The sequence below is a fragment of the Grus americana genome, chromosome 2 (genome assembly GCF_028858705.1).
Source record: "Grus americana isolate bGruAme1 chromosome 2, bGruAme1.mat, whole genome shotgun sequence".
NCBI lineage: Eukaryota > Metazoa > Chordata > Aves > Gruiformes > Gruidae > Grus > Grus americana.
The window spans coordinates 65344523-65368243 of NC_072853.1; the positions used below are offsets into that span (position 1 = coordinate 65344523).

Here is a 23721-nt window from a genome sequence, read left to right on the forward strand (position 1 = left end):
AACTAATACTTTTTTGATCTTTTGCAGGTGTTAGGCCTTTTGCTTGTCCTCATTGTGACAAAAAGTTTAGAACATCAGGCCACCGGAAAACTCATATTGCTTCACATTTTAAACATACTGAACTAAGAAAGCTGCGACATCAACGTAAACCTGCAAAAGTTCGAGTAGGAAAGACGAGTGTTCCAGTACCAGACATTCCTCTGCAAGAGCCCATACTCATAACTGATTTAGGTAAAGAGCAAGTAAATCCATGCTCTCTTGAAATTTGGATTTCACTGGAAAATAGGTCCCGGTTTAATCAAGCCAACACATTCAGAGCTTACTTAGAAAGATGCACTTTGAAATAAGTCATCAGAAATAATCAGCTTCAGAAACGTGCTGTATTTTATAGTTTGCTTGCACTAGAATTAATAAGAGTAGTCTTTTGAGAAACTGTATAATCCTTACCAGAAAAAAAAGTGTGCGTTTTTATATTACGTTAGGAGAGGAGTTTAGCTTAACTATTGTTAGACTGTTGATATAGAAAAAACTGACAGTTCCTGACCTAGATTCTTCTTGAGATGATCATGTTTATTCAAATTACATATATTAATGAGTTGGTGTGTTATATGATTTTAGTATATTTGGTATAATTGTGACTTCAACTGAATTAGTGGTAATCATTGGTGGTAATATTTCAAAAAAGGGCAGAATAATTCTGGAACATGCTATAGAGAATTCATACAGTTATTTTAATTCTGTTGTAGAGTAATTGTTAACAACATTACCTAAAACCACTGTTTGGAAGGAGGGAAGTTGTTGTACAGCTCGTTCAAGGCAATATATATTGTCCAGTAGAGGTCAGCGTAGCGGGCAAGGTGTTTACTCGTGGTTTGACTCACCGGTCTGCTTAACCCCTGCTTTGTTGTGTAGTCATCTTTATACAGTAGAATATTATATATTGGTAATATCTTTAGCCTAAAATCTTTATCACTCTTTAAAAATCCTTTTACTTTCAGTGCTTCCAAGAGTTACTGTATGCAAGAGTAGTGGTTTTTTTGGTATCAGGTATAAGAAACTTAAATTTTCAGAGTAACAACAAAACTTAGCTGACAGCTTCAGATATTCAGATCACACAATATTTCTTGCTTGAGTGAACCCTGGAAACAGATACAGTCCTATTTCTTGATTTTAAAGAAAAGAGCACTTCAATACAATTAAGATCTGTGCAGTGAAATTCTGGGTTTTTTGGGGAAAAAATTTAATACTAACAAAAAAGAAATACTATAAAAGTTATTTCCTACTGGTACTGATAACACCTGAACTCTGCTGATAATGGAATGTTTAATGTAAGGCTAAGAAGTTCCATCATTTTTTCTAGAAGATGTCATATTTTTTTCAACCCACTGACGTATTTCCACTGTTCCCAGAAAAAAATCTTATTTCTTGTAGAGGTGTCAAGAAACCAGTATTGTTGCTCTGTACTAGTGTTAATCTTTGAGTGGCACCTTCGATGAAAAGAAAAAAATGTTGATATATATTTTGCTTTTTAAGAAAAGTCTAAATTACTCTCAAAGTCTGTATTAAAGTCTATTTTAAAAGTCTGCAATTTCTTCTCTACCTGTTATAATGTTTGTTTCATTTTATTCCATTAGTTGATGGTATTTATTGACTAGGAATTGCAAAAAATTAGTGTAATTTTTCTAGCATGTGCTGTGGTTCCAAAGATGGAACTGATGGGAGGAAAAACACCTTTTTATAGAAGTCAGAACTATTCTGGTGACTTGCTGTATTGAGTGTAGAGCCACCTTTAGCTATTCTAACAGCTTAGAAAAATTTTTAATTTATCTGATTTGAAGAGTAGTATATAGTTCGGAAGTCTATTATTAGGAATTTCTGTTATTTCTGTCCTGTTATGTATGTTATTAGGAATTTCTGCAGTGCTTCTGCAGACCAGAACCATTGTAACCTGGGATACACTCAGAAGTTAATCAGGTAGCATTCATTAACTGAATTATTCTGCTTTTATATGATCAAAAATAACAGAGTGTTTGTCATACGGAGTTCCGTCTTTTCTGATTTGGAAGACTTGTGTCATCTCCTGAACGCTACTACTAATTACCGTCACAGAAGGATGCCAGAAGGAATTTAGAAAGTAGGGTTGTGGTTTTGGTGGGAGTTTGGGATTTGTTTTTTTGTGGGGGTTTTTTTGTTTGGCTTTTTTTTTATGAGAGAAAATGTTTTTACTAGACCGACTGAGTTCCTTGTGGAAGGTGAAACAAGTTTTGGTATATATGTATTTATGAATATATATGTGTACAACATACATATACACATAAACTTGTTCTTTTTACGTTGTTGACATGTCTTCTCAAAATTGAGAGAATTCCCTCTCCTTGTCTTCTGCTCTTTTCAATTACATTTGGAAGTAAGCAGAAACCCTCAGGCTTTCCCTTGTGAATATGAAACATAGCATGCTAGATGAAGCAGTCTGAAGAAAGAAACTATGGCATAAAAAGCTTTTGTGGTGAATATTTAGGACCATAAAGGGCTCTTTTGCATATTTGTTGAAACTTTGCATCACTCCCTCAGCCCTGTATATTAGTATTGTGATGAGTGCTTTTGAGTTCACAGATGTGTGAATGATGGTGATGTTTTTTTCACTTGAGAAGTCTGCTATTGTTCCCATTCTGTCACAGTGTTTGGGATGATGCTCTTTTTCCTGTTGGCTGCTTCTGAGACAGGATACTCTTGTATTAGCAGTTGGACATGTAGTAGCAGGAACTTTTAACTGATTTTCCAAAACTACACTTGACTGACTTCAAGGAACAGTGTATAAAGTGTTTGTTTAAAGAAGTTAGTTTGAGGTTTATTTTTCCCATAATTTTTTGGAGGTGCACAGAGAATTAGCAAGACTAACTGATTAGCCAAAGTAGATGATGTACAAATACAACAATTTTTAATAGACTTTTTTTATCCTTTAAGTAAAGGCAGATATATATCGTGGGGTTTTGTACTTTTCACATAAAGCGTACTAAATATTTGTCAAGTTATAATGTATACCTGAGGTACACTGATAAAATATCATTTTGTTAAGGTGGAGGTTGGAAGAGCAAAATATTATTTGATTAGCAGTGAATTTGTAACTGCAACTTTTTTTAAAGTTAATGCTTATTTTGGATATGTGAGGCTTAATGGATAAAAGAAGAGCTATCACTAAGATAGCGTGTGCAATATAATATGTATAATGCTAAATAGATGCATGCATAATTTTAAATAAGTACTGAAAATATGCTCATTTTCTTTACATTCTTGCATACTAAAAGTCACATTTTTTTCCCAAATACTAGCTCTTCAGACTATTGCAAACTTGGAATAACTTTACCAATTAATTTTTACTTTTTGTGTGTGTTTATGTGTGCAGGTCTTATCCAGCCAATCCCAAGGAACAGCCAGTTCTTCCAAAATTATTTTAACAATAATTTTGTGAATGATGCAGACAGACCATACAAATGTTTTTATTGCCATCGAGCCTATAAAAAATCTTGTCATCTTAAACAGCACATCAGGTAAAATAAATGCAAAGAAGAAAGGAAATGTATGTAATAAATTTATGGAAAAGCATGAAAATTATATAGCATTTGCTGAAAAGACCTTATTTTTACCATCTCTAAGTAGTGAACCACTGATAATTGATTTTACTGGTAAAGTTGAAGGAGACTTTGGACTAATTGATATCTACGTGCAGTCCTAGCAGTAGAAGTGGTTGTGTTTAGTGTGCAATTTAGCTTATTAACACTTGGATTCATTTTTTCTAAAGTATGTATAGAAAATAGCAAGCATTGCATGTGAATTCCTGTCATAATTTTGTAATTGCATACTCCAGATCATCTGCTTTGTATGAAACTGCTATTTTTTGAGAAGGAAATTAGTTACCTCCACTGGTTCCTCTCCAACCTAAATTCTTCTGTGACTCCATGATCTTGTGGTTGTAACAAACACTCACTATATGGAACTTGAACTAAACTTCAAGCAAAAAATTGATCCCCAAGAACATTTACTCTATTACAATGTAAGACTAAATTCTTTTAGGTTTAGTACACAGAAAACAGCATACAGAACAAAAAAACTAATCAACCTTGTTTTCAAAAGAAAGGCTAGCTTCAAAGTTAGATTGGGTTGCAGTTTTACAGGCAGTAAGCTTTGACATTTAGTTAAGTTATCAAACGTTGCTCCCTGATTTCTAAACTTTGAATAACTGGAGAAAATACAAAAAACCCACCAAAGATCATTACTAGGATCTAAGGAAAACTTCCAGACAAGCAGGTGGAAATTTGCTTGTTTCTGCAATGTAAGCTCTGTACCACTTTCTCGCTCTCTCTAATTCAAATCATGGTGAGTTCCTCATGTTCTCTTTACAAATCAAGTTCTGTATTGGTGGGTTCTCGGACTGGCTTGAAACAGTTCTTGGTTTCTGTATGCTGTTTTAACAGGATGGGGGGAAGTCCTGCAGTATCACATCTTTTCCTTTTGTAATATCCTACCTAGATATCTCACTGTCTTTTATAGACACAAGCAAGTGGGATTGATTTAAATCAAAATAACTTTGAATTAGTAAGTGTTGCTGGTCATGCATCCTTACCACCTTCATTGTCCTTCTTTGAAACAGTTCATTTTAATTGTATTTCACACTTGTCTGTTTATTTTCTTAGACAGTGTAACTGTCAATGGTTAGTTACCATTAAAATGTTAGTTGTTACTAAAGAGGGCCTTATCTGCCTAAAGGTGGCCTTATTTAGACTAAATATAAGCTAAAATTATGCATATTTTACTGAAGCATGTATGTAGTTTAGTTTTATTTAGATTAATAATTTTTCATGTCTCGTTTGTGTTAGAGAAATGTAGTTGACTGATTTACCTAGTTCATTTTTTTCACAGTTTTGTCAGGATCCTTTGAATGGAAATTGAAAATGTTTTAATTACACAGAACATGAACAGCTTATTAGTTAAACAATTGGTTTACATGCACTGAATACTCACTTTTTTTTTTCCCTTGTCAGAATGCATTTTCTGTTTGAAAATTCTGTTCTTTAAGTGCCTGTGCATGAATTCATTCTGCTGTTGGGTATACACGTACTCCAGCTCAGAATAAGCTATCTTAAAAAGCCTCGTTACTTATTATGTACATCCCCGTTTTTCTTCTCCCATAGTGAAAATACAAAGATGCGCTGGGGATACCAATCTCTTGCCATTGTGCTTCTTTCTGATTGATCTTTGCAACAGAGTACTGAGTGAACCTTAGCTTAGCTTGGCTTTGTTTGGTGTTTTGTAGAGGAATTAGAAACTTTTCCATGTTTCTTCTTTGTAAGCTGGCATTGCTATACCTAAACTACTAGATTTGACACTTATGTGGTCAGTCTGTCCTCACAGAATGATGCTGATCATTGCTTAGAAAGCTTGTTTCCCTCTCCAAAGCAGGGGGAAATTTATAGCGGGGTATTTTCAATAGAGCAGTGACAGAGTAGCGTGCTAGGTTCTCCCACAGGCACACCAAGGAAGGGTTGGGATACCCTACCACTGATTTCCGTGGATGTGTATTGGTAGCAAAACAGTAATTTTTGGTATCTGTCACACTTCTTTATTATAGCATCTGATGTGGTGGTCATAGGCTTCTAAGGCTACTGTAATTATAAGCCATCCCTAACTTTTCCCACTTTTATAAAATCCTGCTCCCTTTATCTTCCATTTCCTAGCATTCACATTGCCTTCCTCCTAGCTCTCTGTCCTGGTTTAGCCCCAGCTGGCAGCTGAGCACCATGCAGCCACTCGCTCACTCCTCCCCACGCCATGATGGGATGGGGAGGAGAATTGGAAGAAAAAGGTAAAAGTTGGGGGTTGGGATAAGGACAGTTTAATAGGACAGCAAAGGGAGAGGGAATTAGCAACAATGATGCTAATAAAAGAGCATACAAAGCAGGTAATATGCAATGCAATTTGCTTACCGCGGGGAACCCAATGCCCAGCCCTCCCTGGCCAGCTCCCCCCCTTATATACTGGGCATGGCCTCATATGGTACCAAATATCCCTTTGGCTAGTTTGGGTCAGCTATCCTGGCTGTGTCCCTTCCCAACTTCTTGTGAAAATTAACTCTATCCCAGCTAAAAAACAGTCCACTCTCACTCCTGGGATGCTATAGTCATAACCCTTAAAATTCTCATTGCATTCTGCTCCGCTTCCTACCCTGTCCTTCAGTCTGTTTTATATCTCGATGTAGTCCTAAAGGGGAAACTCCTCTCGCACCTCTGCAAAGAAGGATATAGTGAGTGGGATGTGTTGATAGTACAGGTGAGAGAGTTTCCTCATTTGTTTTCACATAGCAGTCTGAAAGACTGGTTGTACTGTGCCTTGTTCAGGGGATAATCAGGATGGACGCAGTTCTTTTCCCAAAAGTTTCATTATTAAACATAGTAGTAGTATATAATATGAGGAAGACCATATATTTTTGTCCAAGCTTTTGTGGACATTGTTTTAGCTGAATTGAGGAAAAATACATGATAATACGCTAGTCTGAAGAACTAGTATATTATCTGGAATGGAAAAATTCAACCCAGATGTTTTAATTGAGGCAAAATATGATCCGAGGAGATTGGACTGTTGAATATAATTAAAACTGTCAGACAGTATTGCTTCTAGCCCTGCCGGTGATGACATGCAGGTTGTATATAATTTATTAAAGCTGATTTCCTGGATTTTGTTAACTGAGGCCTCTTCCATCCGTACAGCAGTCACCTTACTTTGGTTTATTTTGCTCGTTTTAAAATTTAGTCTTTTAATAACTTTGTAAATCAAACTCTTAAATCTAACTTCTGTTTTCTCTTAAAAAGGTCACATACTGGTGAAAAGCCATTTAAGTGCTCTCAGTGTGGAAGAGGTTTTGTGTCAGCTGGAGTTCTGAAAGCACATATTAGAACACACACTGGATTGAAAGCTTTTAAGTGTCTTATATGCAACGGGGCCTTCACTACTGGTGGTAGCCTCAGGCGACATATGGGGATCCATAACGACCTTCGACCGTATATGTGTCCGTATTGTCAAAAAACATTCAAAACATCACTAAACTGTAAAAAACACATGAAGACTCATAGGTACGTTTACAATTTTTATATGAATCCTTCAGTGCATTTCAATATGTCTTCCTTAAAGATACTTGGTAAGGCAGCTTTGCTCTGTAGCAGATGCTAATAATTGAATAAGGATGTTTATGTTTTACAGGTAGCAAATACTTAGGTAGCTCTGAAGGTATAGTAAATTATGGTGTGTAATAAAAATTTATTCAGATAAATAGTTAGGATAACTGAAGCCATAAAAAGACCTTCTTACCTTTCTTTGCAGATACGAACTTGCACAGCAACTTCAGCAGCATCAGCAGTCGGCTTCCATAGATGATTCTACCGTAGATCAGCAGAGCATTCATGTTTCTACACAGATGCAAGTGGAGATTGAAAGTGATGAATTACAGCAGTCAGAAGCTGTTACAACAGATCAGCAGGCTATTTTAGAGTTAGACCAGCAGCCAGTAGTAGGCACAGAAGCAACAGCATTAGAACAACAATTGGCTGATCAGCCTTTAGAGCAAGATGAGGGTGAGTATTTGAAATATGAGAAGGTTTATAATGAGGTAAGTTTACACGTTCTCAGATAACTTTTTATTCCCAAATTTCAATGATTTGGGTTTCAAGACAATGGAAGTAAACAACTAGAAAAATACATGGAGTAAAAGCTAACTACTTAAAATATATTGTACAGTTTCTTTCTTTCATTGCTGTTTAGATTTATTGTTAAAAATGTAAAAAGATTAAGATTTACACTGTTTAGTTGAATCAAACAAAACTACAAAACAAATAAACAGAAAAATAACACTATGTGCACAAAACTACCATATCACCTCTATTATTACTAAAAAGCGCTGCTATATAGTCTGCTTAAGAAGTAATACCTGTGGGAGAATATTTCATGTTCTTAATCTATATTAGTAATAGTGGAACAAAGTATTTTGGTTTTGCTTATTTGCTCTTTTTCATGGTGTCATGAGTTAGCAAGTGCTAGAGGAGTATAAAGCCTGCAATAAGCAAAGATGTAAATACCTATTCAGCTAGTAATTTTTTATTTATTTTTAATGCAGCAAAAATTCAAATGACTATAAAATGTTGGGGTTTGGGAACAACTGTATTATCCAGTTAATTATATCTTTTTTTTTCTTTATTTTTTTTCCTTTTTTATTTTTTTCTCTTCCTTTCCCCATTTCAGATAGATTTGTGACATCCCAGCATGCTTTGCAGGAAAACATCACTCAGTTTGAACAACAGGCTATAACACAGCAGCCATTTGATCAACAGGGCTTATCACAAGGTTAGTAATAAATAAAGGTTTTTAAAGTAATTTTTATAAATCTGGCTTTATAGCATAGCTATCATAAAGCATTTCAAAAGTGGGCATCCATAGTCAAAGTAACTGCAATGCAGAGAACTTGCAAAAACTTCTTTTTAAATTACTATTTTGAAACTATATTTGGTAGAATATTTTGAATACTTAAATATAAATGGATTTTGCTTTTATGAGACGATGTGTAGCCATTACAGTATGGGGTTTATAGTCAGGCATTTCATATTCTTTCCTTGACTGTGTTTGAAATTTCTGTGCCAGTAGGCAGTTTACACAACTTTACCCGTAAATATATGTGCTCATAACATGAGATGATCAGAAACACAGTGTAAGATTTGACTGAGTAGCTGTTGGGATTCATTATGGAAAAAGAAAGTGCTAAATATAATCACGTAAAAATCATACTTTCACCTAACCGCAGCAGTTTCCTTTTATATTTTATAAAGCTATGTAAGTAACAAATTAAGAGATTGTAAAGATTTGGGAACTTTTTTTAATTTATATTACCAAAAAAACCCCTGAGAAATATGTGTACGCCTTATGTAGCCTGCAGAGAATGAAGAAATGACTGTATTCCTTTGCTTTTCACTGCTGGGTTTCTTGAGTTGTTGCTTGATATGAAGCTACTAGTTTTGTTTTGGGTTTTTTGGGGGAGGGGCCAGGGAAGGGGGGTTTCTTCAAGGGGTTTTCATTTGTTTAGGTTGTCTGACCAGTTGATCTCTTCCTCCTTGTTTCTGTGTCCAGCAAATAATATTTATATAACTGGTAACCAGTAATTGGTAGTCCATCTGCTTAAGCTTCTCCGTTCTTAATTTCATTCCTTGTTTAAGTTATGGCGTCTTTTGTAAAAATATCATTGACTGTGCTAAGTTGCGTTATGCTGTGAAGAAATAGTATAATTTGTTGCAGATTTGAATTCTCTAGGTTGTGCTGCTTTGTATGTAACTGAGAAAAAAATTTAAAGTCTCTGCCTTTATTAAACAAGACTGAACCAGGTCCTGTTAAAACCCTATAGATTATTTAATCAGTTACCTTTTACAGTTTTCCAAATGAATGAAAAGAGACTACAGAAAAAAAGTGCAACCTTTCACTCTGTGTTACTCTCAAGGGGTGGCAATTTTTGTTTGGATTTTTACAGCTCCTTTGAATTTGAAAATCCAATACGTAAATCTTGTTGCGTTATCTTATTTAGACTTCAGTTTCTGTGTATGTGTATCTTCTCCATTAAATAAATATTGAATATTGAGTGATTTCTTGGGGAGGGGAGAGACTCTTCTAGATCTCACAAAACAATTCTTTCATCATCGGAAATCTAGGCTGATCATCGGTACATTACAAAACTGGTGCAGAGAATCAGAACATTTGTGGTGTGGGGTTTTTTTAAGTCTCATTTGTATAAGATGTCTCCTATTCTACTTGGAATCTCATCCACAGATTCCCAACTCTTTGAAGTTTCCTTGAAGATCCTGGAGCCCTTCAAAATTTTTGAATTTCAGGTAGGTAAGCATTTGCGCGGATGCATGCGTTAAATTGGTCGACCCTCTCCCTATGTCTGCATCTGTGCTTCATGCTCCTAATTTCTTTTTCCTATCAGCTAGGCAGAACATTCAAGCTTAAAACACTATGTCTTTTTTCTCCTTGATTTTTATAGGCTGTATTCTCGTTAAAATATTTTGTCTCAGTGTTTATTAATAAAACAACGCAGGAGTTTTAAAACATCTTCAGTAGGTTTTTTTGTTTTTTCTTTTTCGTTTTTTTAAGAAAAAAAGAAAATCTTTGCCTTTCAGACAGACGAGGCTGATCTCCAGGTCTGCACAGACCTGTCAGAACTTTGTTTATTCTTTCAGGTTTGTTTGTAATACTTCTACAGAATTTCTGGTTTGTTCAGATAGATTTTCTTCTTGATACATTCAGACTTGTAAAGAAGTGCAGATCTTATTAGAGTGCTGCTGTATCATAATCTGTTATTCGTTTGAGCTAGATTTAAAGACTGAGCAAAAGGTCTTCAGTGTTCTTTGTAGTTTACATATTCTGGCATCTTCATTTGAAGACTTTTTAGGGAGGTGAGAACAACCAAATGGATCCTTTATCAGAAAATGTCCTTGTCTTATTGAATATGATCTGTCACCAAAAGTGTTTTCATGTAGATTATGTCACCTTTTCTTCCTTTAAAGTCTCCCTGTAGGCATGGTTGAATGTTAATAATTCAGTTAGCAGTGATAGGAGAGTGATCTTGAAAAACTACAAGAAGTCCAAATACTGTTATTCTGTAGCCCATACAAATACACCCTTGCCATCAGACTGCTGTGTTGCTTTCCTAAGAAGTTGATCTGTAATCTCAGGACTTGGAATTCTGATTCTTTCAGTAACTATTTACACATTGATTACAGTCAGTACTGTTCAGCTGGTTCCAAAAGTTGCCTGGGAAGCAAACCTGCAGAACATTTAATTGCTGGTCACTGACCCCCAGAGCTGCACATGTTCAAACATGTAGATAGGTTTGTAATGTTAGAATTCAAATGATCTGTCAGTAAAGAGTTTGAGTTTTGTCTAAACTAAAATACGGTATTTGCTATGAACAATTATACTGTTGTTTTCTGATTTGCATGTGCAAGACATATTTCCACTAGTAAACTGATTTCCAGAGTATTCTATTGTTTCAGTAACTTTTGTTAACAAAAATAGGTTGGGTGATGTCCTAAAGCCAAGGAAAAGCAAGAGATTACTTGTACTGAAATAGGGCAAAGTCCTCCAAAGTTTAGAGGACTTTGTAGTAACAGACTCCCCTCGTTATGCAGAGCTTAAGATGCTCTCTGTTCTTTGCAGATTAAGTAAAAGCTTCTGGGAAACAATATATAATGACAAAAACAAGAGCAGAAAATAAAGATTCTGAAATTTATTTCTTTGTCTCTCTCAGACTGAACATCTGGATTTTGGTATTTGGTTTTGGGGGTTTTTTATTGCTGTTCTGTAGTAGTAGTATGGTGGTAGCAAATGCCTTTAGCATGCTCAAAATTGTCAGATCTTTTTAAAATTTTGAGTGGAAATTGACCTTCGTACTAGGCATTGAGCAAAATGGGGATGCATCATCTATATTCCTGTTACAGCATTGGTTTATATTTATTCCAGAACTACTTTTAGAAGTCGTATTTCTTTCTTCAGTTTGTCCCAGAATACCTGTAAATTCAGAACTTTTCTTCCTGAGGATTTGTTGCAGTTTTTCAGGATGTCAATAATTGCTTTTATTAAAACACTGTGAAGTGAAACAGGTCATGATATAGTGGCTTCTTTTTGCCTTCTTACCTAGCAAAAATTACTTACTGACTAAAAAAAATTTTTTCTTTTTTTTAGACAGCTGTTTCTTTGTACATTTAATAGTTACCTCCTTTTTTTTTTTTATGTAGGGCATGGAACTGGCATCACTTTTGCATCAGTTTCTTGAGGCTTGGGTTTTTGTGTTCTCATCAACTATAGTGGGAATACCATTTTTCCATGAAGGTGCTTTTAAAATGTATTTGAAAATAGAAATTAGCAGCCCACTTATCACCATAAAGCTTTGCATCGCTGTTCTTCAGGCGACTTTTTTTTATTTTGTCATTTCACGAGGAGTAATTGGGATGCAAAGTTTAGCTTGTTGAATCTTTTTTTTTCTTGTAATCTTGGTAGTTCTAGGAGAGAAAATAAGGTACAAGTTGCAACATTAGGTTTGGTGAGAAGTTACAACCTGACTAATAATACTTTCAAGATTTGTTTACATTTGTTAGTTTTCATTCTATGGTGTAAGCAATAGCATACCAGTAGGGTTTTTTCCTATATTGATACAGTATTCTTCTGCTGTGAAAAGTGTCTTTTGGGAAAGTTTCTGCTTAAACTTAATACATCCTGCTTTTTGATATACTGTAATTCAAAGCATTCTTTAAGCATTGCTTTTTGGCCTTTGATGCTGTGATCATCTGATGTGGGTTTGTTTCTACCCTGTTTTCATAATCTTCACCCTTTTTGTCCACTAAAGGCAAACTGCACAGAAACAGTAAAATTGCTGCCCTTACCTTAATTACTGATACTTGTGGTTTCATTTTTTCCCCCACATAACATTGATTTATTTTTTTATATATATTAGAAGTATTAGGACTTTGAGGGGTTGATAAAAGGGCATCTCTAATAGCATTAAAAAACCCTGCAATCTGAGCTATACTTTCCTGGCTCTCAATCATTGATACTATCATTTCATTCATTCATTTAGAAAAGGAGACCATTAAGATCTGATATTTCAGAAGAATAAAACCGAATAAAAATTTCAGGTCTTTATGCTGGAAATGTGAATAAAAATATGTTTACTTTTTACTTTGCAGTTTGCCTTTGAGAGGCTCTACTTTACTATTATCTAAAGAGTGGGAATATGTGGAGGAGATCCAAAGTAGGAGAAAATGGGGTTACTTTATCAGAAACTGGAGTTCTCCTATTGGGTCATCTCCTCCACTCACCCGCCATCCTCCCCACTGAGCTTTGCATCCTTGTGATCGGCTTCCAGTGTAGTTAAGGGAGCGTGGTACCAACGTGGATAAAGGGAGATGGGTCAACCTGTTTGACACATGCATGCTTACATACAAGAAATTCAAAATTTCAATGGCTCTAAGGTAATTGTGGCACCCCGAAGAAACTTCAAACAGTATTTTTCTGTGGAGGAGATTTTCCAATAGAATTCCAGCTAATGGTAAGTAACCCTATTCTGCGTATTATGTAGATGTCAGAAATATTTGTGCATTTTGCCCCTCACCAGTGAAGAATATAAAATGAGTATTACTATGTGGTAATACTACTTAATCTGTTTTGAAGGTAGTCTTCAAAAAAGCGTGGTGTTATTCAGAGTCCAATTCAGTGTATTTTCCAGGTTTGTGACTGTTTAATTTCTGGCAGGTTTTACAGTGAATGACAGCTACAATCAACAGACTCAATTTCCAGCTGTACAGCAGCTGCAGGATTCAAGCACACTTGAATCTCAGGCTCTTTCAACGAGTTACCATCCACCAGCCCTTCTTCAGGTTCCAAATACAGATGCTATTAACGTAGTAAGTACTGCTGGAAGGCAGAATTTCTTGTTCAGTGTTCAGTCATGAGTTTCTTTGAGCTATTTCATTGATGATTAGGTAAACTGAGAAGTTAGAAAAGTTTCATGATTTCTTTTCTAGGTTGTTTAACAACTGAAAAATAAAAGGGCAGGGGAAGATAAGTGACCTGGCTACGTGTTTCTTAAAAAGAGTTGTACGTTTTGATTCTCTAGGCTTAGAAAAGGATATAATACTATAAAGTTGGATTGTAAGTCTAAAACTAAGGAAAGGACCTATTATTATAAAATAATGTTATTGCACTATATTCTGTCCAATTCTTTAATTTCTGTGGATATAGGTATGATCAAGCAGTAGAAATAACATTACAGATGTATAATGATCATTCATGGAGCTTGCATATTGCAGTATATAATGTTCTTTCATGGGTCTTATCTAGTTAAATTTGTAAAAGAGCTTAATTGTTAAACATACAGTTTAAACATAGCTTTTTATGGTGATGGCAGTACCTAGCATGAAGACCACCTGTGGTAATGTGTTTACCATGATGACCTGCATGAATTATTGTCCCTTCATGCTTATTTGCAAAGGGCAGATGTCAGAGAAATGAGGTGGGTTTTAGGATCTGGAAGAGTTTGAGTAATTTCAGCCTAAAGGCTATGGAGTTTTCTTCTTTTCAAATCTTACACCATGCTATCATTCTCAAGGATTATTCTGTGATGGGTTTTGCTTAGAGGGAAAACCTGCTCAAAAAGAAGTCTATCAGCACCACTGTGCATTTTGCTACGCAGTGTGGGGCTCATACTGTTTAAAATGGCTGGTTTAGTGTTAAATTTAACCCCTCAAACACCAGAAACTCTACAAGATTCAAGGCACCTTTTTGTCTAGATTCACAAGGAGGTGTAAGTGCGCTGCATTATCCATTTATAGTGATTCAGTAGGTGCACATTTTGCTGCTTTCCTTCTAACTATGAGAGTGAGGTATCTCATCGCAGTCTTAATTTCTTGTTCAAAAATTTACGAAAGCATCATTTAGATTACTTGTGTTGACTGTAAATGCTGTAATCTCTTCTTGCCTGTTTGTGTGACTTCATTTCAGTATTGTGTTCTTGAAATTTACATGAGGCTTTGATTTCTAGACTACTCGCTTGATACAAGATCAGTCATCACAAGAAGAACTTGAATTGCACACCCAACGGCCTCATTTTCTTGAGGATAATGAAGATCAAAGCAGGCGTTCATATAGGTTTGTCACACTTTCAGGTTTTGTCACAGAATTTCCTGAATCTTTTATGGCAAGTAATTATATGCAACTAATAAAACCAATTTTCTTCTAATAGATGTGAATATTGCAACAAGGGTTTTAAGAAATCCAGCCATTTGAAACAACACGTACGATCACATACTGGTGAGAAACCTTATAAATGCCAACTCTGTGGCCGTGGCTTTGTTTCCTCAGGAGTTCTTAAATCACATGAGAAGACTCATACAGGTAACAGAGCATACCAGCTCTATATTAGCTTGACTCACGTTTGGGTTTTGTAAATGTCCTGTATAAGTAAACTTAAACAAATGGCATGCTACTTATTTGTTTCTGTTACTTTAAGGAGTTAAAGCATTCAGCTGTAGCATTTGCAATACCTCCTTCACAACTAATGGCAGCCTTAGGAGGCACATGGCAACTCACATGAGCATGAAGCCTTACAAGTGCCCATTCTGTGATGAAAGCTTTCGAACAACTGTTCACTGCAAAAAACATATGAAAAAACATCAGGCAGTCTCCTCAGCTGTAGCAGCAGCTACAGAAACAGGAGGGGGAGGTAAATTATTTCATTTTTACTCTTACAGTCCTTAACTACAAAACAAGTACAAATGTTTCAGTGGATTACATGAATGCTGTAACAGTAATGTTATAAATTAGCTTTCCAGCATGGATAATGTCTAATGTCCACAGCCACTGAAATCACTCTGTTATGTAAGTTGCTTAAAGAAATCAGTTTTCCAGGGATACAGCATTTTTTGTCCTAAATGACTTATACCTGTATTTAATTATTGTAAAAATAAGAATTACAAATCCAACTTTATTTAAAAGAAATACAGACATGAGTAGTTAGACCTCTGAAAGAGATTTAAGTCCAAGCACATAATGTGGTGGCCATGTGTTTGATCATAAACCCTTGTATTTCTGCAATTTCAGCTGGCGGATTAAACTAAACAGACGTGTGTGTATATATATGGTTTGTTTTGGGTTTTTTTTTTTTAATAGTTGCATGTGTTGAAGATGATGATGAAAACTCTGAAAGAACTTCCAGAAAATCTCGTCCTGGTGTCATAACTTTTACAGAAGAAGAAACAGCAGAACTGGCAAAGATTAGGCCTCGAGAAAGTGCCACTGTCTCAGAAAAAGTTCTTGTCCAATCTGCTGCAGAGAAGGACAGAATTAGTGAGATCAAAGATAAACAAGCAGAACTGGAGTCAGAGCCCAAATATGCCAATTGTTGTAGTTATTGCCCCAAAAGCTTTAAAAAACCCAGTGATTTAGTCAGGTAAGGAATGGAGAGTTTTGTGTATTTTCAATTTTCTAAATTGTTCACCAGAAACATAGCAGTTATAGTTTCCTATAATGTTTTTATGTCTAAGCTAAGGTTTGACCTATATTTACATACATTTTTCTGTTTCAGGATGGTTTAAAAATGTGTCAAAATGTTATATATTCTGACTATGACTAAACGAGCCTTTTGTTATTTCTTTTCCTGCAGTATTAAAATGATTATTATAAAGCTTTAGAATAAATGATTTTTTCTTGCTATAGGACTTGCGTGTAAAACCATGTAAAAATCAGTTTGAAAAATGGCAAATGCTCAAATCATCTTCTTTACTAGTTCTGCTTAATGTAATGTTAATATAAGTATTCAATTAATTCTAAAATTAGAGACAAAATAAATATTTTTACAAACTGACATAAAAGTAGAAATTCACATATACATGTATTCTGTAATTATTAGACATGTTCGTATCCATACTGGAGAGAAGCCGTATAAGTGTGATGAATGTGGAAAGAGTTTCACTGTAAAATCCACTCTGGATTGTCATGTTAAAACACACACAGGTCAGTAAGATTTTGAATGTCTTTGTTTAAAAACTGGTTACTTTCTTGACAGGCTGTTTTAATTAAAGATTTTGCAAGGAATGGTATGTTTCACTATGATCTAGGAAATGGCACTATGAATGGCAGCACTAGGTGAAATTTGGTGCTAACTGCATCATCAAATAAATCATATTATGATATTTTTGATAAACCATATTATTACAGCCTTCTGTATTAGTAGGCTTATAATAGTCATAGTCTTAGCTCATGGAAAAACTATGTGTGTGTATATAAGATTTTAATTATCATATTTTGATGCTAAATGATTTTTCTGAGCAAGAGGGTGGAGTTGGAGGATTTTATAAAATGAAGTTAAAAAAATTATAAACATTAATGTTTGTGCTGCTAAGTAGATTGAAAGAGTACAAAAAATTTGAGCGTTCTGCTATTTGAATCATGCAAGTTGAATGTAAACCTAATTTCTGTAATATTTAGATTTTTACTGTAGTTTCTTTGTATTCCTGAGAGAGGTCTGACTTCAGTTAGTAGTATTTTTCAACCCCAATTTTTCATAAATTAAAAAAAAAATCTTTAAATCTTTCAGATTTGTTTTCTTCTTACCATTGAACTTCTGTAATAAACCTAATCCTAACCCAATTACTTTCTAAAACTGGCTACAGTTTTGCTAAGGTGCATTATAAGCTTTTTTCAAAAATGGGGAAAAAAAAAAAAAGCTTTTAATGTGGTAATATATAATTATTTTGCTCATGGAAGCTACCTTTCTAATTCAGTGTATTTGTACTTTCTACTGTTGTTTAGTAAGAAATACTACTCTTGTGTTTTATACCAGATCTCTGAGTAGATTAGTATCTTGTCTCGGGCAGTAGCAAATACTAAGGATCATGAAAAGAACAAAGCAGGGATTTGATCATGTTCCTCCAGGTTCAAGCAGTTTGCAAATTGTGGGACTCTGAACTGGAGATTGTATCTTTTTGCTCACTACCTTTAATGGAATAATTTACACTAGTTTTAATCCAATTGTTCTCTGAACCCAGAAAAACTGGGTAAAAATGAATGGCCTCCAGTACATCCAGTAGTAGTAAGTTCCTTGATTCAAATTTCGTTTTCAGTGTACTATCTCATGATTTTGTTCCTAAGCCCACTAGTTCTTTTGTTTGAGAAATAATGAGAAATTGTTCCCTGTTTTTCTTTTTTTAAGCTTTTTATGATTTTACAGACTTTTAAATAATATAAAACAGGGCTTTGTAAATGACCATTTTAATATCCTTCACAGATTTTTCCAACCTGCTGTTCATCCTCTCTTCCACACTGTGTATTACAATTTTGACTAGCTTAGGTCCTCGCTCAGGTGCTTCAAGAACTCCCTTGCTGACTTCCAGCCTTGTGAGAATTGTCCATATAATCCTACCTTTTGTTTTCAGTCTTAGAACCTTTTTTCTTTCATGAAAGGACTCTGTCCTTTCATCCTGTGACAGCAGTTTTTCTAAGGTCCTTTCATATACAACCAGTGTAAAACTCCAGAAATCCCAATACAGTCTTGTCAGTGAAAATCTGGTCTCCTTCAAAGAGCTTTCATCGATTTGTGAAGCGTAATTTTCACTACAAAAGCCACATCAACTGTTCTCTATTATAACTCATTAGATCTTGTGGAATTATTTTTCTTTCTGTTTTCTTTTATGATTGGGCCAGCTGGTGTTGGATGAACATGAAGTTTAACTGATGTGCCGTTTCTGCATTTGAGCCTGGATCCCTTTTAAGAGGGCTGTTTTAATCTGTGGGCAGCACCCACAGCTAATAGTTCATTGGGTTTGTGTTAAGCCATACTTATTTTATTTAAATGAACAATTAAAAAAAAAATACAGTTTGATTGTCTTGAACTACCCTACCAACAACAGTTGTCCTGGTTTTGGCTAGGACAGAGTTAATTTTCAGTTTGAAAAGCTACTGTTCTCCCCTGTAAAAGAACATTGCCTGGATGGGAACCTACCTGCCTTCATCTATAATAAACATTAATGCAAAGAATTAGTTTGGGGTTTTACTGTAGCTTCTATTGTATCACCACCTTTCAGACCAGCAGGCTGGCTGGAAGTTTTTCTGTGAGATACAGTTCTTCGGCTGAACACTTAGCTCCTGTATCCTGGCATAGCATATAGTGGGATGACTGAAGTCATACATTATTGTACTTCTGTCCTCATTGCTTTTCTAATTTCCTGTATGTGTAATGTTCTTGTTAACATTTTACTTGGGTAGTGAGTAGTATGGCATAATTGTAGATGTAATGAAACACTCTTTATTTTACTATACGTGGAAGCAATGCCAATTTGGCATTTGCCCTTTCTGTAGGGCTTTTCATCCCAATTTGTGATCACCTTCCCGCCAAGTTTCCCTTGTGGCCCCTACCTCCGTGTCCATAGATAGTTTTACATTCTAGTTCATCCGTCTTTCTGTTTTCTTTTCAGATTCCTATTACTTACTCAAAAAGCCCAAGAGTCAGGTCATAATCTGATTGAATATTTTAATGTTCTGTTTAAACAGGACTTCAGGTGTTCAGTTTGTTCCTCAGTGCTTACTTTTTTTGTGGTGTTAACTTTTCTTTCTTTTTTTTTTTTTTTTTTTTCCTTCTCTATTCTCCCAGTAGGTATTTGTTTTCTGTAGTGGGAAAGACTGCTAGATGGTTTTCTTTGTGGTACTCTGAATGTGGTACACAGCTTTGCTGCAGCCCAGATCCGCATTGTCTTACTGGTTCATGTTATTCTTGGGCTTTTCTCCATTATTTGAAACAGAACATTGTCAGAAATTAACTTGGTTTTGTTGAACAAAAATTGACAACAATGTTAGGGTTTTCTAATATAAATCTGTAGTCTGAAGTAGACTGAATCGTAATTCAGGAATTTGATGAGAGATGAGAGATTCGTCTGTGTAAATGGCAACTAGAACTCAATAGCAGGAATGTGACTTCTTTACCTAGTGGCAATGACTAACGTCTCCCCAGTACAGTAGTGCGTTCTGATCTGGAAGTTGAGTTGATTTTGTTTCGGGGTTGATATAATGGTTTTCCAGGTAAACCGATAACTTAGTCACACTTATTACTGTTTTTCTTTCCTTTTCATTTTTTTAAAATGTATTTTTCCATCACAGCTATAGAGAAGGCTTGATTTTATTCTTTGGTAGCACAGCTGTACAAAATACATTGATTTCTTTCCCTTGTTTAGCTAGGAAGCGGTATCATGGTGAGAGGCCTGGGAATTTCGGGGAGTTACAGTGGGTTTTCAGCTAGAGTGGCATGTTTTCTGCCAGATATTTACATTATGCTTTTTGTGAATTGTACAATTGTGCTTATGGTTAATGTAATGAACTCCATAGTTAACTTGTTATTTGTAGTACATTAAAAACTCCATTTGAGACCAAGGATTTTTTTCAAATGCTATGCAATCTGAAAGGAGAGCAGAGAAAAAGAAGACTGTATGGGTATACACCAGATTTCTGTACTTGGTTGGTATTTTGTTTTAGAATATTATCTCACTTATAAAGTTTGTTAGTTTCCTACTTGTAATCCATTAATACTAGTCAGTATTGAGCTAAAGGCTAAAACAGAAGAATAAAGCTGCTGGAATTAAAAAGGAGATGAGTGACTTAAATAAGGAGAAGCCAAATGCTGAAGACGTCGAGATGAAACTTAATTCTCCAGTTTTATGAGCTATGTAGTTGAAACAACTTGATTAGTCAGGAAAGTAAGAGGTGAGGAGGAGCATAGAGGCAGCAAGGTGACCAAATAAGACTCTGCATAAAAGTTTGAGCATACTGAGTTTTAGAAATAAGAAAAAATGAAGATACCCTTAATTGAGCACCTACATTCATTTGCAAAACAGCCAAAATTATAAAAAAGCTAGTTATTTCAAATCTATTCTGTTCAAATCAGTTTAGAATCTGTATTTTTTTTAAATGGTTGGTATACTCTATTGATTTTTAGAGGTTTTATCATTTATCTTTCTGTTTTTGAAACTTTTCCAGGCCAGAAGCTTTTCAGTTGTCATGTATGCAGTAATTCTTTTTCTACAAAAGGGAGTCTAAAAGTCCACATGCGTCTGCATACAGGAGCAAAGCCCTTTAAATGTCCGCACTGTGATTTACGGTTTCGTACTTCAGGGCGCAGAAAAACCCACATACAGTGTCATTATAAACCAGAGACAAAGAAAGCTAGGAAGCCTGTCGCCCGTACTTCAACTGAGGGACTGCAACCAGTCAGTCTTCTTAATTCATCCTCAACAGACCCAAATGTTTTCATCATGAATAACTCTGTTTTGACGAGTCAGTTTGATCAAAATTTACTTCAGCAAGGACTTGTGGGCCAGGCTATCCTGCCTGCTTCAGTGTCAGGTAAAAATGGATGACTTTGTGGTGGTGGTGGTGTTGAGATCAAGTACTGAACTTTGCTTTGTATTAGAGTTCAGAAAATTATGTGAAAAGCTACTTCCAAACAGGTAAGAGTTGTACTGAATTAATGATTCAATGCATGGTGGTGACAGAAATTTATTTATTTAAGAATGAAGGTGAAAATGTATGTAGCTCACCTAAAAGATCTCTTCAGTTCTGCTGTGGTGTTACACTGCAAAAGGAAGAAAATACAGATAACAAGTAGCTGGAGTACTTGTATTCTTTTTGGTAATGCTCTGTTGCCTTCTCTTAAAAAGGAGAGAAGCAAAACAGTTATTCTGTAAGCTTTCAAAGTTTGTTTATACTAGTTATTTACATAATTAATGAAGAGCATGTTTTAGTGCATGTGCTCCGCTGTACGTGTGTACTTAATGGTCCAAAACAGAAAGAGAAAAACACTCCATAAAAAAAACCTCTGCCAAAAAAACCAAAACAAGAAAACAATTTAGATGGTCAAAAACCTACTAGTATAGGCATTTAGGTTGAATAACTAAATGCCTAGGATCTGAAGTCTAACCAATTGACAGTGGCTACAGCTGCATTAGCACGTTAAATGTGTCACAGGCCATTCTTTGACTCGGAGGCCAACTGGCAAGGAATGCCCAACGTGCTTCATGTTGCAGGTAAATGGCCTTTTGAGAATGATCCTTGCTAACTTCTAAATTGCTCTCAGGAATTGCTGGTGTAAGTGCTGGCTGGCCACAGGGACTTTTTTAAGAGCACAATAGTGTTCAGGTGTCTGGAAATGTTCCCTGATATTATTAAATTTGCTACTTAAATTGTGGTCTTGGACTGTCTGTCACTTCTGAAAGCGAGACTTTGATTTTCTGTGCTACTTTGGCACTTTTTCCAGTACGTCTATGATTTTGAAGGTATGCCCACAAATCCACAGTAATGTATCAGTCTCGTATTTAACTATAGCCATTTGAGCTTATAGGATTTGACCTAAACTGTTGTCCAAAACCAACAAACTCTTGGTTGTTCAGAAGATACTGGTACATGTTATTTGAAGGCACGGTTCGTGATAAATTTGTGATTAAAAACTGTCTGATGTTTGCTTGGATTTTTGAGTGAACGTAGTAAGGAGGAGTCTTTAGCATGTTCAGATGTCCTAGAAAGAGGCAGGAAACTTCTGAAACCAAGATTAGTGATTTTTTTGGCCAGAGCAGGTATTTTTTGGGTGCATGGTAAAGCAGATTTATTATACTAAAGGATTTTGGAGAGGGATGGATGGATAGATAGATGTTTTTTGAAGTATCAGCTAAAGGAGGCTAGTTGATCATATTCCCTTCTTCAAACATCTTCAGTATGTCAAACACAAGGTGACTTTTTCCTTATATTCTCTCAAGATCTTTTGTAGAGATGGTCTATTTGACTTTTGAAATTAGGAGCTTTCTGAGTTGTAAAGATTTCAGATGGTAATATACCTTTATTTCCATCCACATGAGCACGTAGGATGAACTTTGATACCTTCTTGAATAATGTTTGTGCTGCGCAAAAATGTGGCAGTAGCTTTCATCATGTGTATGTTCAGAGTCAGAATGTACATACCATGTGTGAGTGCGGCTTGTATTTAGGCATGGCACGCTCTCGAAGGAAATTTATAGCAAATTTCTCCAGGTTTCCAAAGCTAGTTTGGAGTGCTTCTTGTTTTGTAAGATACTAGCTAGTGCGTAAATAATAGCAATCTTTAAATTGAATATATGAAGCTTTAAAATAGGCAGTCATCTACTTCAAATTATTTTTCTTGGCATAAATAAATGTGTGTGTGTGTATAGCTTTTGTATTGATTTAATTTATAAAAATAAGCAAGCTAAAAGAGGCAATCAGTAATGATAAGAAAAACATTACAATATGGCTGTTTTCTTTGGTAGCTGGAGGTGACTTAACTGTGTCCTTGACAGATGGTAGCTTGGCCACTCTTGAAGGAATACAGTTACAACTTGCTGCTAATCTGGTTGGACAAAATGTTCAAATTTCTGGAATAGATGCCACCGGTATTAACAACATAACATTACAGGTAGGTTGCTCGCAGTTTCTTGCTTTTAATTTTACAGAGTCCCTTTGAGGGCTGAAGGAAGTTTAAGGAGCATAGATAATTCTGGAAGAGTTCCCTTGAACTGAACGAGGCATGCGGCAATACCACGCTGTATCAGTTGTACCATGTTAGAAGACTGAAGGAATAGCTGCACAGTGTGGAGGGTTCTGTTCTTTCTTTTTCAGTTTTTCAGGGTTTTTTTACCATCTAGGATTTTGGCAGATTGCTTTAAAATCTGTTGTGGGTTGGATTTTGGTTTTTTTTTTCTTTTAATTGCATTTTGTCTTTTTACTTTAAAAGCATTTTAGGCTAAAATTCCCCACCCAAGCTCCCAAAAGAACCCTCCCCAGAAACAAACCGACCACCAAATTATTGTACAGAATGTTCTTTAACATAAAACACCTGCATTATTTGGCAAGCTTTTAGTATTTGGATTGACAATTTAAATTCCCATTGAGCTTGTAAAATGAATGACAGAAAAAGATGAGATGATTACATTTTAAAAATTTATATTTGAAATGATATGAAAGAATGATTTTCATGACCTTGGTTGTATTTGATCAGTTTTACAGAATCATTGAGGTTGGAGGAGACCTGGAGATCACCAGGTTCCAACCCCAAGGTTGGGGAAGGGACATCTTCAGAGTTACCTT

The 23721-nt window shown here is 35.4% G+C and overlaps 1 protein-coding gene across 13 annotated transcripts in view; it reads left to right on the top strand.

Annotated features, from left to right (window-relative positions):
- The window catches only part of ZNF236 (zinc finger protein 236), a 94466-nt gene that overhangs the window by 44352 nt on the left and 26393 nt on the right, over window positions 1–23721 (top strand). For 11 of the 13 annotated variants that reach the window (XR_008575905.1, XM_054816964.1, XM_054816965.1 and 8 more), the window contains 13 exons: window positions 28–231; window positions 3404–3548; window positions 6864–7124; window positions 7372–7622; window positions 8287–8388; window positions 13339–13490; window positions 14627–14733; window positions 14828–14979; window positions 15095–15307; window positions 15754–16033; window positions 16493–16596; window positions 20608–20973; window positions 22905–23050. Coding sequence is in view for 12 of the 13 variants with exons in the window: in XM_054816964.1 (XP_054672939.1) it covers window positions 28–231; window positions 3404–3548; window positions 6864–7124; window positions 7372–7622; window positions 8287–8388; window positions 13339–13490; window positions 14627–14733; window positions 14828–14979; window positions 15095–15307; window positions 15754–16033; window positions 16493–16596; window positions 20608–20973; window positions 22905–23050 (2483 nt within the window). In the remaining variant the exon portion in view is untranslated. The remainder of the gene's footprint in view (window positions 1–27; window positions 232–3403; window positions 3549–6863; window positions 7125–7371; window positions 7623–8286; window positions 8389–13338; window positions 13491–14626; window positions 14734–14827; window positions 14980–15094; window positions 15308–15753; window positions 16034–16492; window positions 16597–20607; window positions 20974–22904; window positions 23051–23721) is intronic. The other 2 variants (XM_054816957.1, XM_054816960.1) reach the window with 2 other exon arrangements.